Raw genomic sequence first — 14574 nt, 5'->3', positions numbered from 1 at the left:
CAGGCTATGGACAGAGCCTCAGCTGGAATCTGATCTCTGAGGCTCTGAAAGCAAGTTGTGCCCCTTACAGCCCATTAACCGTTGAGGCCACTCTGACCCACGGGAACGCCGAGACCCAGTGGAGAAAATGGGTTGCTTTAAATGCCTAACAAATATAAAAGCAATTTTCTCTCCCCGCAAAACAGCTAGATCATTTGAAATTTGGTCTTACCTAAACTTTGATATTCTGGACTTAAAAGAAAATGATATATAAGAACTTAAGTGACATAGAAAGATGGATGGATGGATGGATATCTTTCAAAGGTTCTAGAATGTATTATTTTGGCTTGATATCATAGGACAAGAATAAGTAGGTATCTTACCTTAAAAATCATCATTCAAATGCCCTTCATAAAAGGGATCGCACTCAGCCATTTCCCAAAGTCAGAGGGAAGGTATTTCCCTAGTAATACCAAGTAACACTAAACAAGATCATGGCTAAAAGTATAAATAAATAAACTAATTATAGGGATTAAAAACACACTAATCTCAGAGAGTAATAACTTCAGAATTTAAAAATGGCAACTCCATGGTCGAGTTTGAATGAACTGATGTCATGTAGTCAAATACTCGGTGAGCAGCTTCTGTGCACTAACACACAGTGCCATGTGACATTAAAGCTGGACGAGGCGTGACCCCTGTCCTTAACCTCTGCGCTTTGGCTGCTTGCTCAGAAACAGGCATGAACATAAACCGAGGTCCTGTGTGATGGGGATGGGTGGGGGTTTCAAAGGCATAGTTTTGCCCATGGCAGAGGTGGCCAGGGAAAGCTGTGATGAGGACATGTAATTTCCGACTTAGTGGTGACTCATTGCCCACGTGCACCTACAGGCCACCTTGCCGCTGACTCACAGCGTGGATCTGCAGTGGCTGGTGGAGTGGAACGCGGTCCTGGTCAACAGCCATTACGATGTGAAGAGTCCATCCCATGTCTGGATATTCGCACAGTCCGTCAAAGACCCCTGGGTGCTGTGCCTGTTCAGTTTCCTGCGGCAGGAGAACTTACCCAAGCACTGCCCCACGGCCCTCAGCTACGCCTGGCCCTACGCCTTCACGCGGCTGCAGTCGGTCATGCCTCTGGTGGACCCCAAGTAAGGACCTGTGTGTGTGCCTCTGTGCCACTCATTCCACTATTTGCCTTCTTATGTTTTCTTGTCATATGAGACAGTGGGATATTATGTAATCCTCTCCAGTTTCTGAACTGCCTGATACAGAATTCTTAACCCTGAGTAAAAACCAGGTCCAGAGATCTTGGCTAGAGCTAGTTGGGTTTTTCTCCTTAATAATCAACGATTGAGTTCAGAATCTCAGACTTTACTGCTGAAAAGGATCTTAAAGTTCTGTTCATATGATTCCCATCCGGTCATGACCTTCCCTGTCCGTTAGCTGTCCGACTCTATTTGGGCGCTTCAGAGGACCTTTATTCCAGAAGGGATACTTAAACTCCAGAACTTAGCTTCACTCTTATTTCTAACTCCGTATTTCTAGTAGCCCAGTCAACGCCAAGAAAACCAGCACTGCCAGCAGTGGCGACAACTACGTTACCTTGTGGAGAAATTACCTGATCCTTTGCTTTGGAGTTGCAAAGCCCAGTATTATGAGCCCAGGACATTTAAGAGCTTCCACTCCAGAAATCATGGCCACCACACCTGATGGTACCGTGAGCTACGATAACAAGGTGACGTGACATGCTTCAGAAGAATTATTCTGTAAGGTTTTTTTTTAGCTTGTTTGTCTAGAGTTCACAGTGCAGATCGCACTGTGCCTGCCATCTGGAGTATATGGGATCAGTTTTTCATCCTACACATTTGTAAATTCCATTGAGTGTTTATGTGAATAATTTATTATTCCTCCCTGACAAGTGGACAGTGGAAAATAGAGAAATGAGAGAACTTGCTTAAGGCCATAGAGTGACTTGCTTTTCTTAGTGCTCTGAGGTTTGGTCGTGTCCTCTATGACACGTCACTCACTTCTCACCAAGTGTTTGCCTTTAAACCATGCCTCAATTAACTTATCTCATTAAAGATAGTTTTGTAGATATGGGATTTTTTATTGTTTAAAGAAGACTAGTATAATAAAAGTATTCTTTAGAATTTGTGTGCCAGGTGGAAAATGCATTCATTGCACTGTATTAAAATGTATGGGTTGTGTTGTTTTTCCTGAAATGATGGCAGTGCCTTGGGATGTGGTTCAGAACTTTGAAACTGTTATAATGCATCCTTGTTTGATTAAAGAAAACATCCATTATCATGTGACCTCTTTTTCACTTCTAACCAACTTGTTTCAGGCCATAGGCACCCCATCGGTGGGAGTTCTGTTAAAGCAGTTGGTGCCTTTGATGAGACTAGAGGGCATTGAGATCACAGAGTCCTTAGTTTTAGGATTTGGAAGAACAAATTCCCTTGTTTTCAGGTACGGTTGTCTTCATGAGTTGTTGTAAATTCGTACGTACGTGCTGCTGTCGTAATGCCTGTTTCTAACGCAAGTGCCTGCAGAGTGTAGGCGTGGTGCTCTTTCCTTCTGTCCTCTGGGTGATGTGCATGAAACAAGCATTGCTTGCAGCTGCCTCGCATTTGTTTAATCTTCATCATTTTCACTGTGATGTCACCGCTCCGGTTTTATCTCACTTGCAAGATTTGTTTTAGATAACTGTAAATGAAGATATTCAGTGTCAGTTCCCAGGTAATCAGACTAATCTGAGGCTCAAACGTCCAAATTAGGGGTGTCTGCTCATCAGCCATTTATGCAACAGGCTCTCAGAGATTAAGCACCGATAGAACTCTTTCAGGCGTGATGGTTACACTAGCGGATTTTTCTATAATGTGCCTAGCTAGACCCATCATATCTCACTTTCTGGATCCCTTACTCATTTCAGACCTTTAGTCAAATAACCATTCCACCCGAGGAGGTGTCAGCGCCTTTTGAAAGAGTCACCATAAGCCATTAGTTAGTTCGGGCTGTGTCTGATGGCTTTAGCTAAGCAGGAAAGCCTACATGGACAAATAAAATCTTACGGTTTCTCATGCAGACACAGAAGGGAAAGCTCCAAGCATGTGTGAAAAAACCTATTGAAAACTAAAGATTAATGAGACGTCTTAGAGGCAACTGAAAAAGATCAATTACATTATTCAAGTGAAGGATCAGATGTTATCCTTAAAAAAGTACTTGTGTGTTCTGACTACTGAGTGCCAGTTAACCAGAGCTTTACTACGTTTTAATTAGTGATGACAAAGCTTCATACACAAATACTACAAGGCGATAGAAACAATTCCTGGAATTTCCGAACATTCTTCCCCAAAGAACTAGAGGCTCTTTTGCAAATCTCACCCTCTCAGTAGTCCTCCGGGAAGTGACTTATGCAACTTCCTAGCCCCGTAGATCTGGGCCTCAGTTCCCTCCCCCGTAAAATTGCTATAATCAATATAAATAAAGTGTATCTCTCCAATAAAAACAAAAATTGGTATAATTATAGAATCTATCTCATAGATTTATTGAGAGGAAGAAATATGAAAGTATCAATGTAAACAGTAAATATTCAGGAAATGGTTGCTGTTAGTTAGAGGAGACCATTAATATTATTTCCAGGTCTTTGATGAGGAAATTCTAGCACATGTGCTGGAAAAATCTGAAATGGACATAGACTTTCTATCTCTCAGTGCACAATGCCACAGAGTTTACATTCCTGTCCTTGAACTTCCCTGGAGGGTGATTTCTAGTAACACAAAATATACGACCAAAAAATACATGGTTTTCATACATTGGCGTAGACTATAGACAAAATATGTACCAACAGGCTAGATCTCATCGTTTTGTTTTGGAGATAATGGGGACGGGGAAAGTACATACATGTAATATGAGATATGTACGAGTATTCATAGGATCAAACTTTTATTTGTACTACACAAAAGAAAAGGTTTTGATGAGAACCTCATTATTATAGGACTTGCCATATTTGCATTTGTCAGAGCTCAAATAAAGGACTTTATCTCTGAGATTCCAATGACTCCATTTTAGAATGGACTGTAAGTCAGTCCCCTGAACAGACCCCAGAGGCAGTGCCATAGTAAGTGCACCTTCTCTTGTGCTCTGATTAGACTGAAAATTTCTTCTGTGAGGCAACTCACTTTTATTTATCTTCAGTCCCACGACCTGTAGTAAAGTGCTTTGAATTCAGTAAGTACTTGCAAAATATTGTTTAATTTTCCAGATAGGGTTTTGCCGTAGAGGTTTCCAGAACATTAAATCAAAATCAAGTCAATGCTTACCTTTGTACCAAGCCAAAATTATACCGGAGCCTTGGGATTAAGACCAATAATACAAAATGTAGGCCACTACCTGCCTCCAGTTTACCAAGTGACTTGAAAACGGAAGGGCCAGGGGAGATTTTGATGTGAGAAGCAAAGTGATAGAAGTAAATGATTTAGCATCAAATGGATATATTTGGTGACAAGTTTGGTGTCAATGATAATGAATTTCAAAGCTGACCTTTTTCCTCCGTAGAGAACTGGTAGAAGAACTTCATCCGTTAATGAAAGAAGCTCTGGAACGGAGACCAGAGGTGAGATTTAGAATTTAAATAATTAATGCCTTGGTTTATTTGGACAATGGTGTGAATTTAAATCTTACCCAGTGGTTTCCCCTAAAGAATACAAACACCCCAATGTGCTTTTAACATTGAATCTTAACATTTTCACTGCGACGTTCAGCTATAGTCGAATGATATTCCCATGCCGCTAACTGCGGCATTCATCTTTACCCCACGAGCTCGGTGTTCCAGAAAGGAAGTTTAGGAAAGCACATGTACATTTTTTTATGTTTTTGTGTTTTTCAAGAATGAATAACAACAGGAAATTTTAATGTTTTAAAGTAATCATTGATTTTAGTAAAATGTAGCACCTTAACTGTATTTACTTAAAAATATAAATACTGTAATTATTTTCTGTGGATTTTTGACACATTTTGGTGAACAAACTTGAAATCAATTAATGCAGTAAAAAGGTTAATATTTTAAGTTATTTTCATCATTTTTCAGTATTTGAATATTTAGTATAATATGGTGCCTACTTTAAAAGATTTTAGTTTCCAAACTTATGAAAGCAAAACAACCTAAATACTCATATATATGTTGAGATATTACATTCTTCTGCAGGGGGAGAGAGGGGTTGAGTTAATTGAATTTTGGGTTTTAGTTCATTTGTTTGTTTTTTACAAGGATTTGCAGGGTCAAGAATATTGTTTGTTTTGTTGGGCATATTGAAGCATTTTCCTCAACATTATCTTTCCCTAAATGAACTCTGGAAACTAATAATATATCTAAACTAATAATGTAACTCTGGAAACTAATAAAAAGATAAGACTAAAGAAGAAGTTTCCCACTGTAGTAGCTAAGACACCAGAATAACAAAACTGGAGCAGTTTGTATAAGACTGTGTGAGCTCGTGACCAGAATTGGCGGGAGTATCAGAGTCCACGCTCCCTCTTGACTCATTTCAGATGGTCCAGTCTTTCTACAGACGCCAAGGGCATCTAAGAAATGAGGCTTGTTTGGAATATTTCCGCCTTATAAATATTTATTGACCCAATGATGGTCTTTCTCTTAAAGCCTGCAATAGCAAGCATCTTCTCTAAGAATTAGCAAGAAAGAAAAATACGTTTTGTCTTTTCTACTTAGGAAATTGCAAAGGACTAGATTAGGCCTTCCTTTAATCCAGCAAAGTTCCTATTGATTTGCCCATGTCTGTAAGTGGTGTTACCTCTTTCTGCACAGAACAAAAAACGCCGAGAACGGCGGGACTTGTTAAGACTCCAACTGCTCCGAATTTTTGAACTTCTGGCTGATGCTGGCGTCATAAGTGACAGGTAGGGTGAAAAATCCCCTGAGTTGATCTCTGTTCATCAAACTGGCCTTCTTGTCTCTTTTATTATTTTCTTTCTTTCTTTTTTTAATATATTACCTTTAACTTTTACTCAGAAAAGTCCAAGAAAGCTTGTATGGGTTTTTTTCATATTCTATTTATACTGCATATTGTTCAAGAACAAATTTGGTTGTGAGTTCTGATAATGAATCTTATTTTCCATGAAGCACGTGCCACTTGGACACAAAGGCAAAGCATCTAAAAGTTTCCTTTTCTTTCATTCCAGCACAAATGGAGCCTTAGAACGGGACACTTTAGCCCTTGGAGCTTTGTTCTTAGAATATGTGGACCTGACCCGCATGCTGCTAGAAGCTGAAAATGATAAAGAAGTTGAAATCCTTAAAGATATCCGGGCACATTTTAGTGCCATGGTAGCCAACCTGATTCAGTGCGTCCCAGGTACAGTGATGCGTCACCACAGGTTACCTGTAGGCTTGAAAAACCATTTGTTCCCCAGGACTGTGCTTGCCTCTGAACCCCCCCGGCCTGTGTGCAGGTCTTTGATGGGCTCATTTATTTGTCTGGAACTACTTGGAAATGCACATGAGAACCGATTGTGGAAATTCAGCACAGAGCTGGAAAGGAAACCATGGGAATTCGCTTTGGCTTTGTGTTTGTCATTATTTCTATTCTTTGTTTTGGTTCCCATCTGAAAAATATCAACCTATGTGATTTCCACAGAAAGGAAGGAGATCAAAGGGACCGTTTCACAGACGCTTCATTTTTTCATTCTTGTGCTAATCTGTGAACATGTTTTCAAGTCTGTTTTGTCTTATATAAGTATTGCTACCCCAGCTTTTTTTCTCATTTCCATTTGCATGAAATATCTTTGTCCATCCCTTTGGTTTCAGTCTGTGTGTGTCTTCCATTGGAAGTGGGTCCCTTGCAGGCAGTGTATGTCCAGGTCTTGTTTTTTTCCTCCACTCAGCCACCCAATGTCTTTTTTTTTTTACTTTTTTTTTTGTTTGTCTAGGTGTAGTTTATTGGTTTTTTCACCCTATGTCTTTTGATTGGAGCATTTAGTCCATGTAGATTTAAACTATTGATAGGTATGTAAATATTGCCACTTTTTTGTTGTTTTCTGATTATTTTTGTTCTTCTCTGTTCCTTTCTTATTCTCTTACTCTCTTATATGATGGTGATTTTCTGTAATGTTGTGTTTGGCTTCCTTTCTGTTTATTTCTTGTATATCGTATATATTTTTGATTTGTGGTTACCATGTGCTTCATATGTACTGAAGCTATGTTTATAGCAGTCACTAGGTTAGTGGTCACTTAAGTTCAAGTACATTCTAAAATTACTATAATTTTTACTGCCTCCACGTTTGTTATTGTCGTTTTTTACCTCTTTTGTGAAATCTATAAACATGTAATCTCAACAACATTCCTGCTCTTAACTGTATCTAATCAACACATTACATAGAATTCTATATAATTTAATAAGTTATGTGATCAAGAGAGATTTTTGTCTCACAGGGCAAATGGGCATGAAACATTTTCACCAAATAGAAGCATAGAGAATAAAAATGTCTGGTCAGTCTGGTGTAAAAATTAATGACTGTCAATAAAACCTTTTGACATAATTACGAAATCCTACAGCTCAACTGTTTCTACTTTTTCCTAATTTTCCTTAATTTTGATGTTGTATAACCAGCCCTCCTCATCTTCGATGGTCCATAATTAAGATGCAAGTTGACCTTTCAGCTGCAGTGTGTTTGTTTAAAACAGTCTGTACGTTATGCTTCCCAGTGCTTCCTAAAGACTGGCAGCAGCAGTCATGGGGACATTTCCTATGTAAGCAGCAGCTGAGGGGAAGGTGTGTCAGGTTTTCCAGACACTGATTAGAAGAGGGTATCTATGAGTTCATCTCCTATCTCTGCTTCCTACTCTGAGACAAGGTGCTAGTACCTACAGTGTGAGCAGACAGAGAGAGCACACACTTAGAAAGAAAATTCCACGTGACTGACTTTTTAAATAGATGTTTTATTACCTAAAGGAAACTTGAGTTAGGAAATGAAATTACTCCTTTCTCCAAAATGTAAAACTCACGTGTAATCATGACATAAACTGTGTTCGGTATATTTTTCAGTCTAGTTGATGCTGAACTGCATTTTCCTCCCCAGTTCACCACCGGAGATTTCTCTTCCCCCAGCAAAGCCTGAGGCACCATCTTTTCATCTTGTTTAGCCAGTGGGCAGGGCCCTTCAGCATTATGTTCACCCCTCTGGACCGCTACAGTGACAGGAATCACCAGATTACAAGATACCAGTATTGTGCATTGAAGGTAAGTCACTTCTGCCGCAGTGGATGGCCTTCGTTAACAGTTGTCTCTTCCCTTATGCTGACAATCATGCCTTAAATAAGGTTATAATAAATAATATAAACTATAAGTGCACATGCAAAAAAATCAAATAAACACACACACACACATAAATACATAAGCTGACCTTAAAAATTCCAAAGGTACACACATAAACATAGATAGATAGCTATGTATAAATATGTAAACTTTCCACTTGGGCTTACAATTTCAAAATGATAAACTCTTCTAAGTTCTCATTTTACTCCTATATGAGAACCACACATTTTGCTTATAGGGTAAACCCTTTGAGTAGCTGCCTTGCTAATTAACTTCCAGTCTAAAAGAAAAAAAAATTACATACACACACGTGTGTGTGTGTATAATTTAATAAGTTATGTGATCAAGAGAGATTTTTGTCTCACAGGGCAAATGTGTGTATGTGTGTGTATACACATATATATGAATATGAAACTTGTTCAAAATCTGCCAAGAGCTACATTCCCTTTTTACTCTCCTAGCCTAGAAGACTCCCTGGAATAAATTTTGACACTACTCTAACTATTCAAAAACTTCAGAAGCATGATTTCTTACAGCTTAATGTCTTTTAGAAAATTAACTATATGTCAGCTCCTTCATATATACCAGAAGTTGCTGACACTCAGGCTGACTTTTGCCTCATGGAGCCAATTTAAACCATGACCCTAATATTCATCTGGTCCTGCTAATTACAAAGTTTATCAAGACCACCCCCCCTTCTCTTACCTTCCTGTGCTCCCTCCGTCACTCAGAGGAACTAAAGTTTATATTCTTCATTTTCTTTATATTTAAGAATCACAACTATCTCCATGTTTTTCATAGTTTGTCAATTTAGTACCTTAATCAAATATTTGTCAAGTTTTTCAGTTTCGTACATAGTTAAGTACTTGTCACCAAAGCAAAATATGCAAAGCTGTATTTGTCTTCTAAGTAGAATTCATTCACCTGAAATTACTGAAGGTAAGTTTATTTTAAATACTGTGAAATGGTCACTTTGTTTTGAATATCTTTTTCAACATAAAGATTTGTTATAATCATAAAATTATATGTTCACCAAGTTAAATTTATGGGTTTTAACTCTTATAAAAAGAGCCAAAATTGGGAATCTGGTATTTTTTATTGAATCTATTAAGGAATATTTTAAAATCTTGTGGAAATAACTGCTGTAAAAGACCCTAATCATTTTTAAGTCTGGTAGTTATATTTTATAGAGTCAGTTGCATGCCATTAGATCATGCCAGGTTTCATTCCCAGGTGTTTTGTGTTTTGTCATCAGGCAATGTCCGCCGTGCTGTGCTGTGGGCCCGTGTTTGACAACGTGGGCCTTTCCCCAGATGGCTACCTGTATAAGTGGCTTGACAACATTCTGGCTTGTCAGGATTTACGAGTAAGTTGTTAAGTGTCTAGGCTGTTCTGCTTCGGGAGGGTTACTGAGGTGTCTAAGCACTGTTCATAGCACAGGCTCTTCCCACATCAGCCACAGGTTTATGTGTTCTCGTTATACTACCATGTTTCCCCCAAAATAAGACCTTGCTGGACCATCAGCTCTAATGCGTCTTTTGGAGCAAAACTTAACATAAGACCTGGTATTATATTATATTATATTATATTATATTATATTATATTATATATATTATATTATATTATATTATATTATACCCAGTCTTATAGTAAAATAAGACCGGGTCTTATATTAATTTTTGCTCCAAAAGACGCGTTAGAGCTGATGGTCCAGCTACGTCTTATTTTCAGAGAAACACGGTTATATGCACCAGGATAAAAATCACAATAACATTTTCCAAAGTTGACCATAAACAGGGCCATAAAGCAAGTCTCCACAAAGTTCAAATGATTGAAATGACACACACTCTGTTCTCTAATCACAATAGAATTAAACTAGTAATAAAAATATAATTAAGACATGTTCTTCCAGATAACCAGTGAGTCAAAGAAGAAATAACAAAAGAAACTGAACATTTTTAACTGAAGAATAATGAAAACACTACATACTAAACTTGTGAGTTGTAAAGAAAGTCTCGCTTAGAATGGAATGTAGAGTCTTAAATGCATATATTAGAAAGAAAAAAGGCTGATGATAATCAATGACCTAAGCATCCGTCTCAAGAAGTTATAAAAACAATAACATCAAACTCAAAAGTAGTACAATGAAGGAATAATAGAGATAAGAGCCGAAATCAATGAAAGAGAAAAAATTAATTGAAATGATTATTTAAACCAAACGTTGAATTTGTTAAAAGACTAATAAATGATTAAATCAATGGCAAGTTGGATTAAGAAAGAGAGAGAGAAGGCACATAAGAAAAAACTTAAAGACACTTAAATAAACAAAAAACAAAGAAAAGAGAATGCATAAGGCGGGCTTTAATGGTTCTGGTAATCCATGGTTTTTCACTTTGTGGTGTTCATACTAGTGTGTTCAATTAACTTATGAATCATTTACTTATGAATCATAAACTATGTATTTTATGCTTCGGTATAAAACTTCTAAAGCACAATAAAAACTTGCTGATTTTCTGTCAAGTCCAGCTTTTTAATGAAATGTTATTTTTAAGTCCTTTGTAATAGTATCACTAGCTTTTATCTAAGCCCCTGGAGGAACTAGGTTGATGATATTTGACCATCCAATTATAATATCACTCTCAACTGGGCCCACACCCTATAATAAAAAAACAATCAATTCAGAACCTTTCTTTTTCCATCTGCTTACAACTGGCTAGAACAGTGGACGACTTCAGGAGAAGGCAGGAAAATGTTATTTTCTGAGGGGAATTTAGCCTCCAAGCACCAGGCTTCTCCTGGACAAATGGGACAGTAGCTTCAGGAATCAATTAAGTATCCCATTAATTCTATCTGGTATGCTGATGTTTTTATATTAAATCTGTCATTAAGAAGAGTTTATCAATATTGTATTTCTTTTTTAAAAGATTGCCAGTTACGCTTTACACAGTATATTTAGTAATCAAGCCTCAGAAATATTCCTTCTGATTTTTTTTCCGTAACAGACTTTACACACATAAAAGCTCTCCTTTTATGTATTTAATTTTTTTGCCAAATACATGTATTTTTCAGAAACATTTTAAGTGCAAAGACGAAACATTGCTGAAGTCTTCACCTTTCCAGAGTTAAAAATCAAGAATGAATGGACCCTGTATGATAGGTTTACATAAGGTCCAGCTTAGTTGACTTTCCAATTTCAGTTGCAATGTTGCGCCTCTTAAAGAGGAACACGGGGAATAAAAATTAATCCAGATGAATACTCAGCCTCCACTTTTCATTTACCCCATTGACTATTGGCTAAGCTTGATGTTGTATCTTTCCGTAGAATAAGCTTTCATTAAATATAAATAACTGGTTTCCTCCATGTATTCAGGTTCATCAACTCGGCTGTGAAGTTGTCGTCTTGCTCTTGGAACTTAATCCCGACCAAATAAATCTCTTCAATTGGGCCATTGACCGATGCTACACAGGTTCCTACCAACTTGCATCTGGCTGCTTCAAAGCCATTGCAACCGTGTGTGGAAGCAGGTATGGCTTCTTGTAAGTGGAGGGTGCTGGTCAGGGGCAAGTACAACTAACGTTGATCTTTGTGATACGAATGATTGAGCCGACTCTTTTTGCAATTATTCGAGCAAATTCTATGGGAATACAAAATGGCCTCTATTTCCCCAGCAGGTGGACCACTCTCTGTAAGTGAGCTACATTGATTTTTCATGTTCTTCAAGGAGAGTGGTTTGTTGTTATAGCACTCTTCTTTTTAATTGCCTGAAAATTCATAGTGAAATATTAGAGCAGGTTTTGAAAAGGATCAAGAAGATATATTAAAGGAATTTCCATAAATGTTTGTGACAGGTATGAACTTTAAGCCCTTCAGCCATCTTAACACCAAACTAAACCCAAGAAGCAGCCTAAAAATGCTAAATCCGCCCTGTCCCAAACTTCAGAAAGGAAGGAAAGAAAATGTGGCACCCCGGGTCCCACAGATTACACTTTGAAAACCACCACCCTTGTTACATAATTTAGTCATTCAGTGTAGTCATTCTGCATTATGATTTATTTAGTGAAATAATTTCATAGCTAAGGAATGAGGGTTAATGAAGATTCCCAAACTGCACAAACTTTACCCAACAAAGAGCTTAGGTATTAGAACTTGAAAGAAGGCAGCTGAAGTTTATCTTTGAAAAGACTCATATAGACAGTTGATTTTTCTTTTTTAATTAAATGTTGTATTTTATTTTATTTTATTTTTTAATTTTATTTTATTAAATTTATTGGGGTGACAATTGTTAGTAAAGTTACATAGATTTCAGGTGTACAATTCTGTATTACATCATCTATAAATCTCATTGTGTGTTCATCACCCAGAGTCAGTTCTCCTTCCATCACCATATATTCGATCCCCCTTACCCTCATCTCCCACCCCCCAGCCCCCGCCCCCCTTACCCTCTGTCAACCACTAAACTATTGTCTGTGTCTATGAGTTTCTGTTTGTCTTGTTCTTTTGTTGTTTTTGGTTTATATACCACATATCAGTGAAATCACATGGTTCTCTGCATTTTCTGTCTGATTTATTTCGCTCAGCATTACTCTCTCAAGATCCATCCATGTTGTCACAAATGTTCCTATATCATCTTTTCTTACCGCCAAATAGTATTCCATTGTGTATATATACCACAACTTCTTTATCCATTCATCTATCGAAGGACATTTTGGTTGTTTCCATGTCTTGGCCACTGTAAACAAAGCTGCAATGAACATTGGAGCACACGTGTCTTTATCTCTAAATGTTTTCATATTTTTTGGGTAGATACCCAGGAGAGGGATTGCTGGGTCATATGGCAATTCTATTCGTATTTTTTTGAGGAACCTCCACACTGCCTTCCATAATGGCTGCACCAGTCTGCATTCCCACCAACAGTGTATGAGGGTTCCTTTTTCTCCACAGCCTCTCCAACTAAATGTTGTATTTTAAATGGCTGTCTTGAGCTACCGGACTAAGGGAATCCTTAAATTCTAGCCTACTATGGTTTTAAATTCTAGCCTACTATGGTTCTGAATTAACAAGAACAGAATTTTAGAAGATATCTACTTTCAATAAACATAAAATGCACATGCTATTTAGAAACAAGTTTGTCTTTAAATCTTTTATTTTTATTTTTTAAAGATAGTGGATAACATTCATGTCTAAAGCTTTCATTTTCCATAATCTTAGTAGAATTTTTATTATGTACTTTTATCTCCATAAAAGTTATAGTAATGAATATAATCTAAACTGTCTCATTTTTCCATCATTTTATTTCTTGATGTTAGCGTTACGAAAGAATATTTAGACCTGTCAGATATTACCAAAATGACATTTTTTGCAAAAATCTCTTTCTCCAGTGTATTTTTATTTTCAAATATTTCGACATGAATTTCTGTTCACGTGACACTTGGATTTTTAAAAATATATTTAGAATCTATGACTTGGACCATCGATTCCATTGACAAAAATAAGGATAGTAAAAGTTACCTCTCTTCTCTGCCCTTCTCCCAGTGAACTTGCTTTGAACTATTCTAGCCAAATTTATTTCATTGCAGGGCCATCTCATAAAATGTTACACTGCATTCCTCTGAATAATTCTAGGTATTTTTCCTTAGGGAGAACAAATAAATTCTTTGAGAATTTAGCAGAATAGTCTCAATTTCAGTAATATCTCCAGTCTCAAAAATAGAAAACCCTCTATATTTAGAGTAGATTTTTTAAGATATCATCCTAAACTGTACTGATTTCTTAGACAAATATGGCATTTCAAGTTACATTTATGACACTCATCTATTCTGAAAGTGCCATGGCTGTGACCTGTGTGACAAGATGGTAGCCCACACTCTGTCCTTTCTCACCACAGGGCACATGCAGAATTTAAAGTTTCAGCTGTGGCCCAAATTTGCTCTCTTTTCCCATAAATCTTCAGACTGTGTAGTCTAGATAAGCCTTGGATTTGTCTGACCAATCTTTGCACTTATGTTTTCAGTGCTGTTTTTCAAAAGAAATTCTGGTGTTTTAGCTTTTACTTTTTCCTGCATGTTTGCCTCTGAAAGACACCTAAATGCCTTATCTTATGAAATCATATGTTCCTGAAGAGTCATAAGCAAACTGGATCATATTTTAAATTTCTCAAAAAAGTTATCTGTATAATCGTCACTCCTATGAGATTCATTTTCCAAAGTGAAGACGCCTTGTAAGTAATTCCTGCCTCCTTTTCCAATAGGAATGATCATAAGC

General features: G+C 37.3%; 1 protein-coding gene across 8 annotated transcripts in view; it reads left to right on the top strand.

The window, feature by feature from the left end:
* Positions 1-14574, top strand: part of FRY (FRY microtubule binding protein) — a 433975-nt gene that overhangs the window by 318615 nt on the left and 100786 nt on the right. For all 8 annotated transcript variants that reach the window (XR_012495619.2, XM_074330087.2, XM_019749603.3 and 5 more), the window contains 9 exons: positions 871-1130; positions 1528-1717; positions 2327-2451; positions 4540-4597; positions 5807-5898; positions 6181-6353; positions 8077-8237; positions 9568-9678; positions 11683-11837. Coding sequence is in view for 7 of the 8 variants with exons in the window: in XM_074330087.2 (XP_074186188.1) it covers positions 871-1130; positions 1528-1717; positions 2327-2451; positions 4540-4597; positions 5807-5898; positions 6181-6353; positions 8077-8237; positions 9568-9678; positions 11683-11837 (1325 nt within the window). In the remaining variant the exon portion in view is untranslated. The remainder of the gene's footprint in view (positions 1-870; positions 1131-1527; positions 1718-2326; positions 2452-4539; positions 4598-5806; positions 5899-6180; positions 6354-8076; positions 8238-9567; positions 9679-11682; positions 11838-14574) is intronic.

Source organism: Rhinolophus sinicus, chromosome 16, assembly GCF_057876585.1.
Source record: "Rhinolophus sinicus isolate RSI-liver-muscle chromosome 16, RSI-T2T, whole genome shotgun sequence".
Lineage (NCBI taxonomy): Eukaryota > Metazoa > Chordata > Mammalia > Chiroptera > Rhinolophidae > Rhinolophus > Rhinolophus sinicus.
The sequence above is the reverse complement of the archived record's forward strand: the minus strand, read 5'-3'. Positions and strand labels throughout refer to the sequence as shown.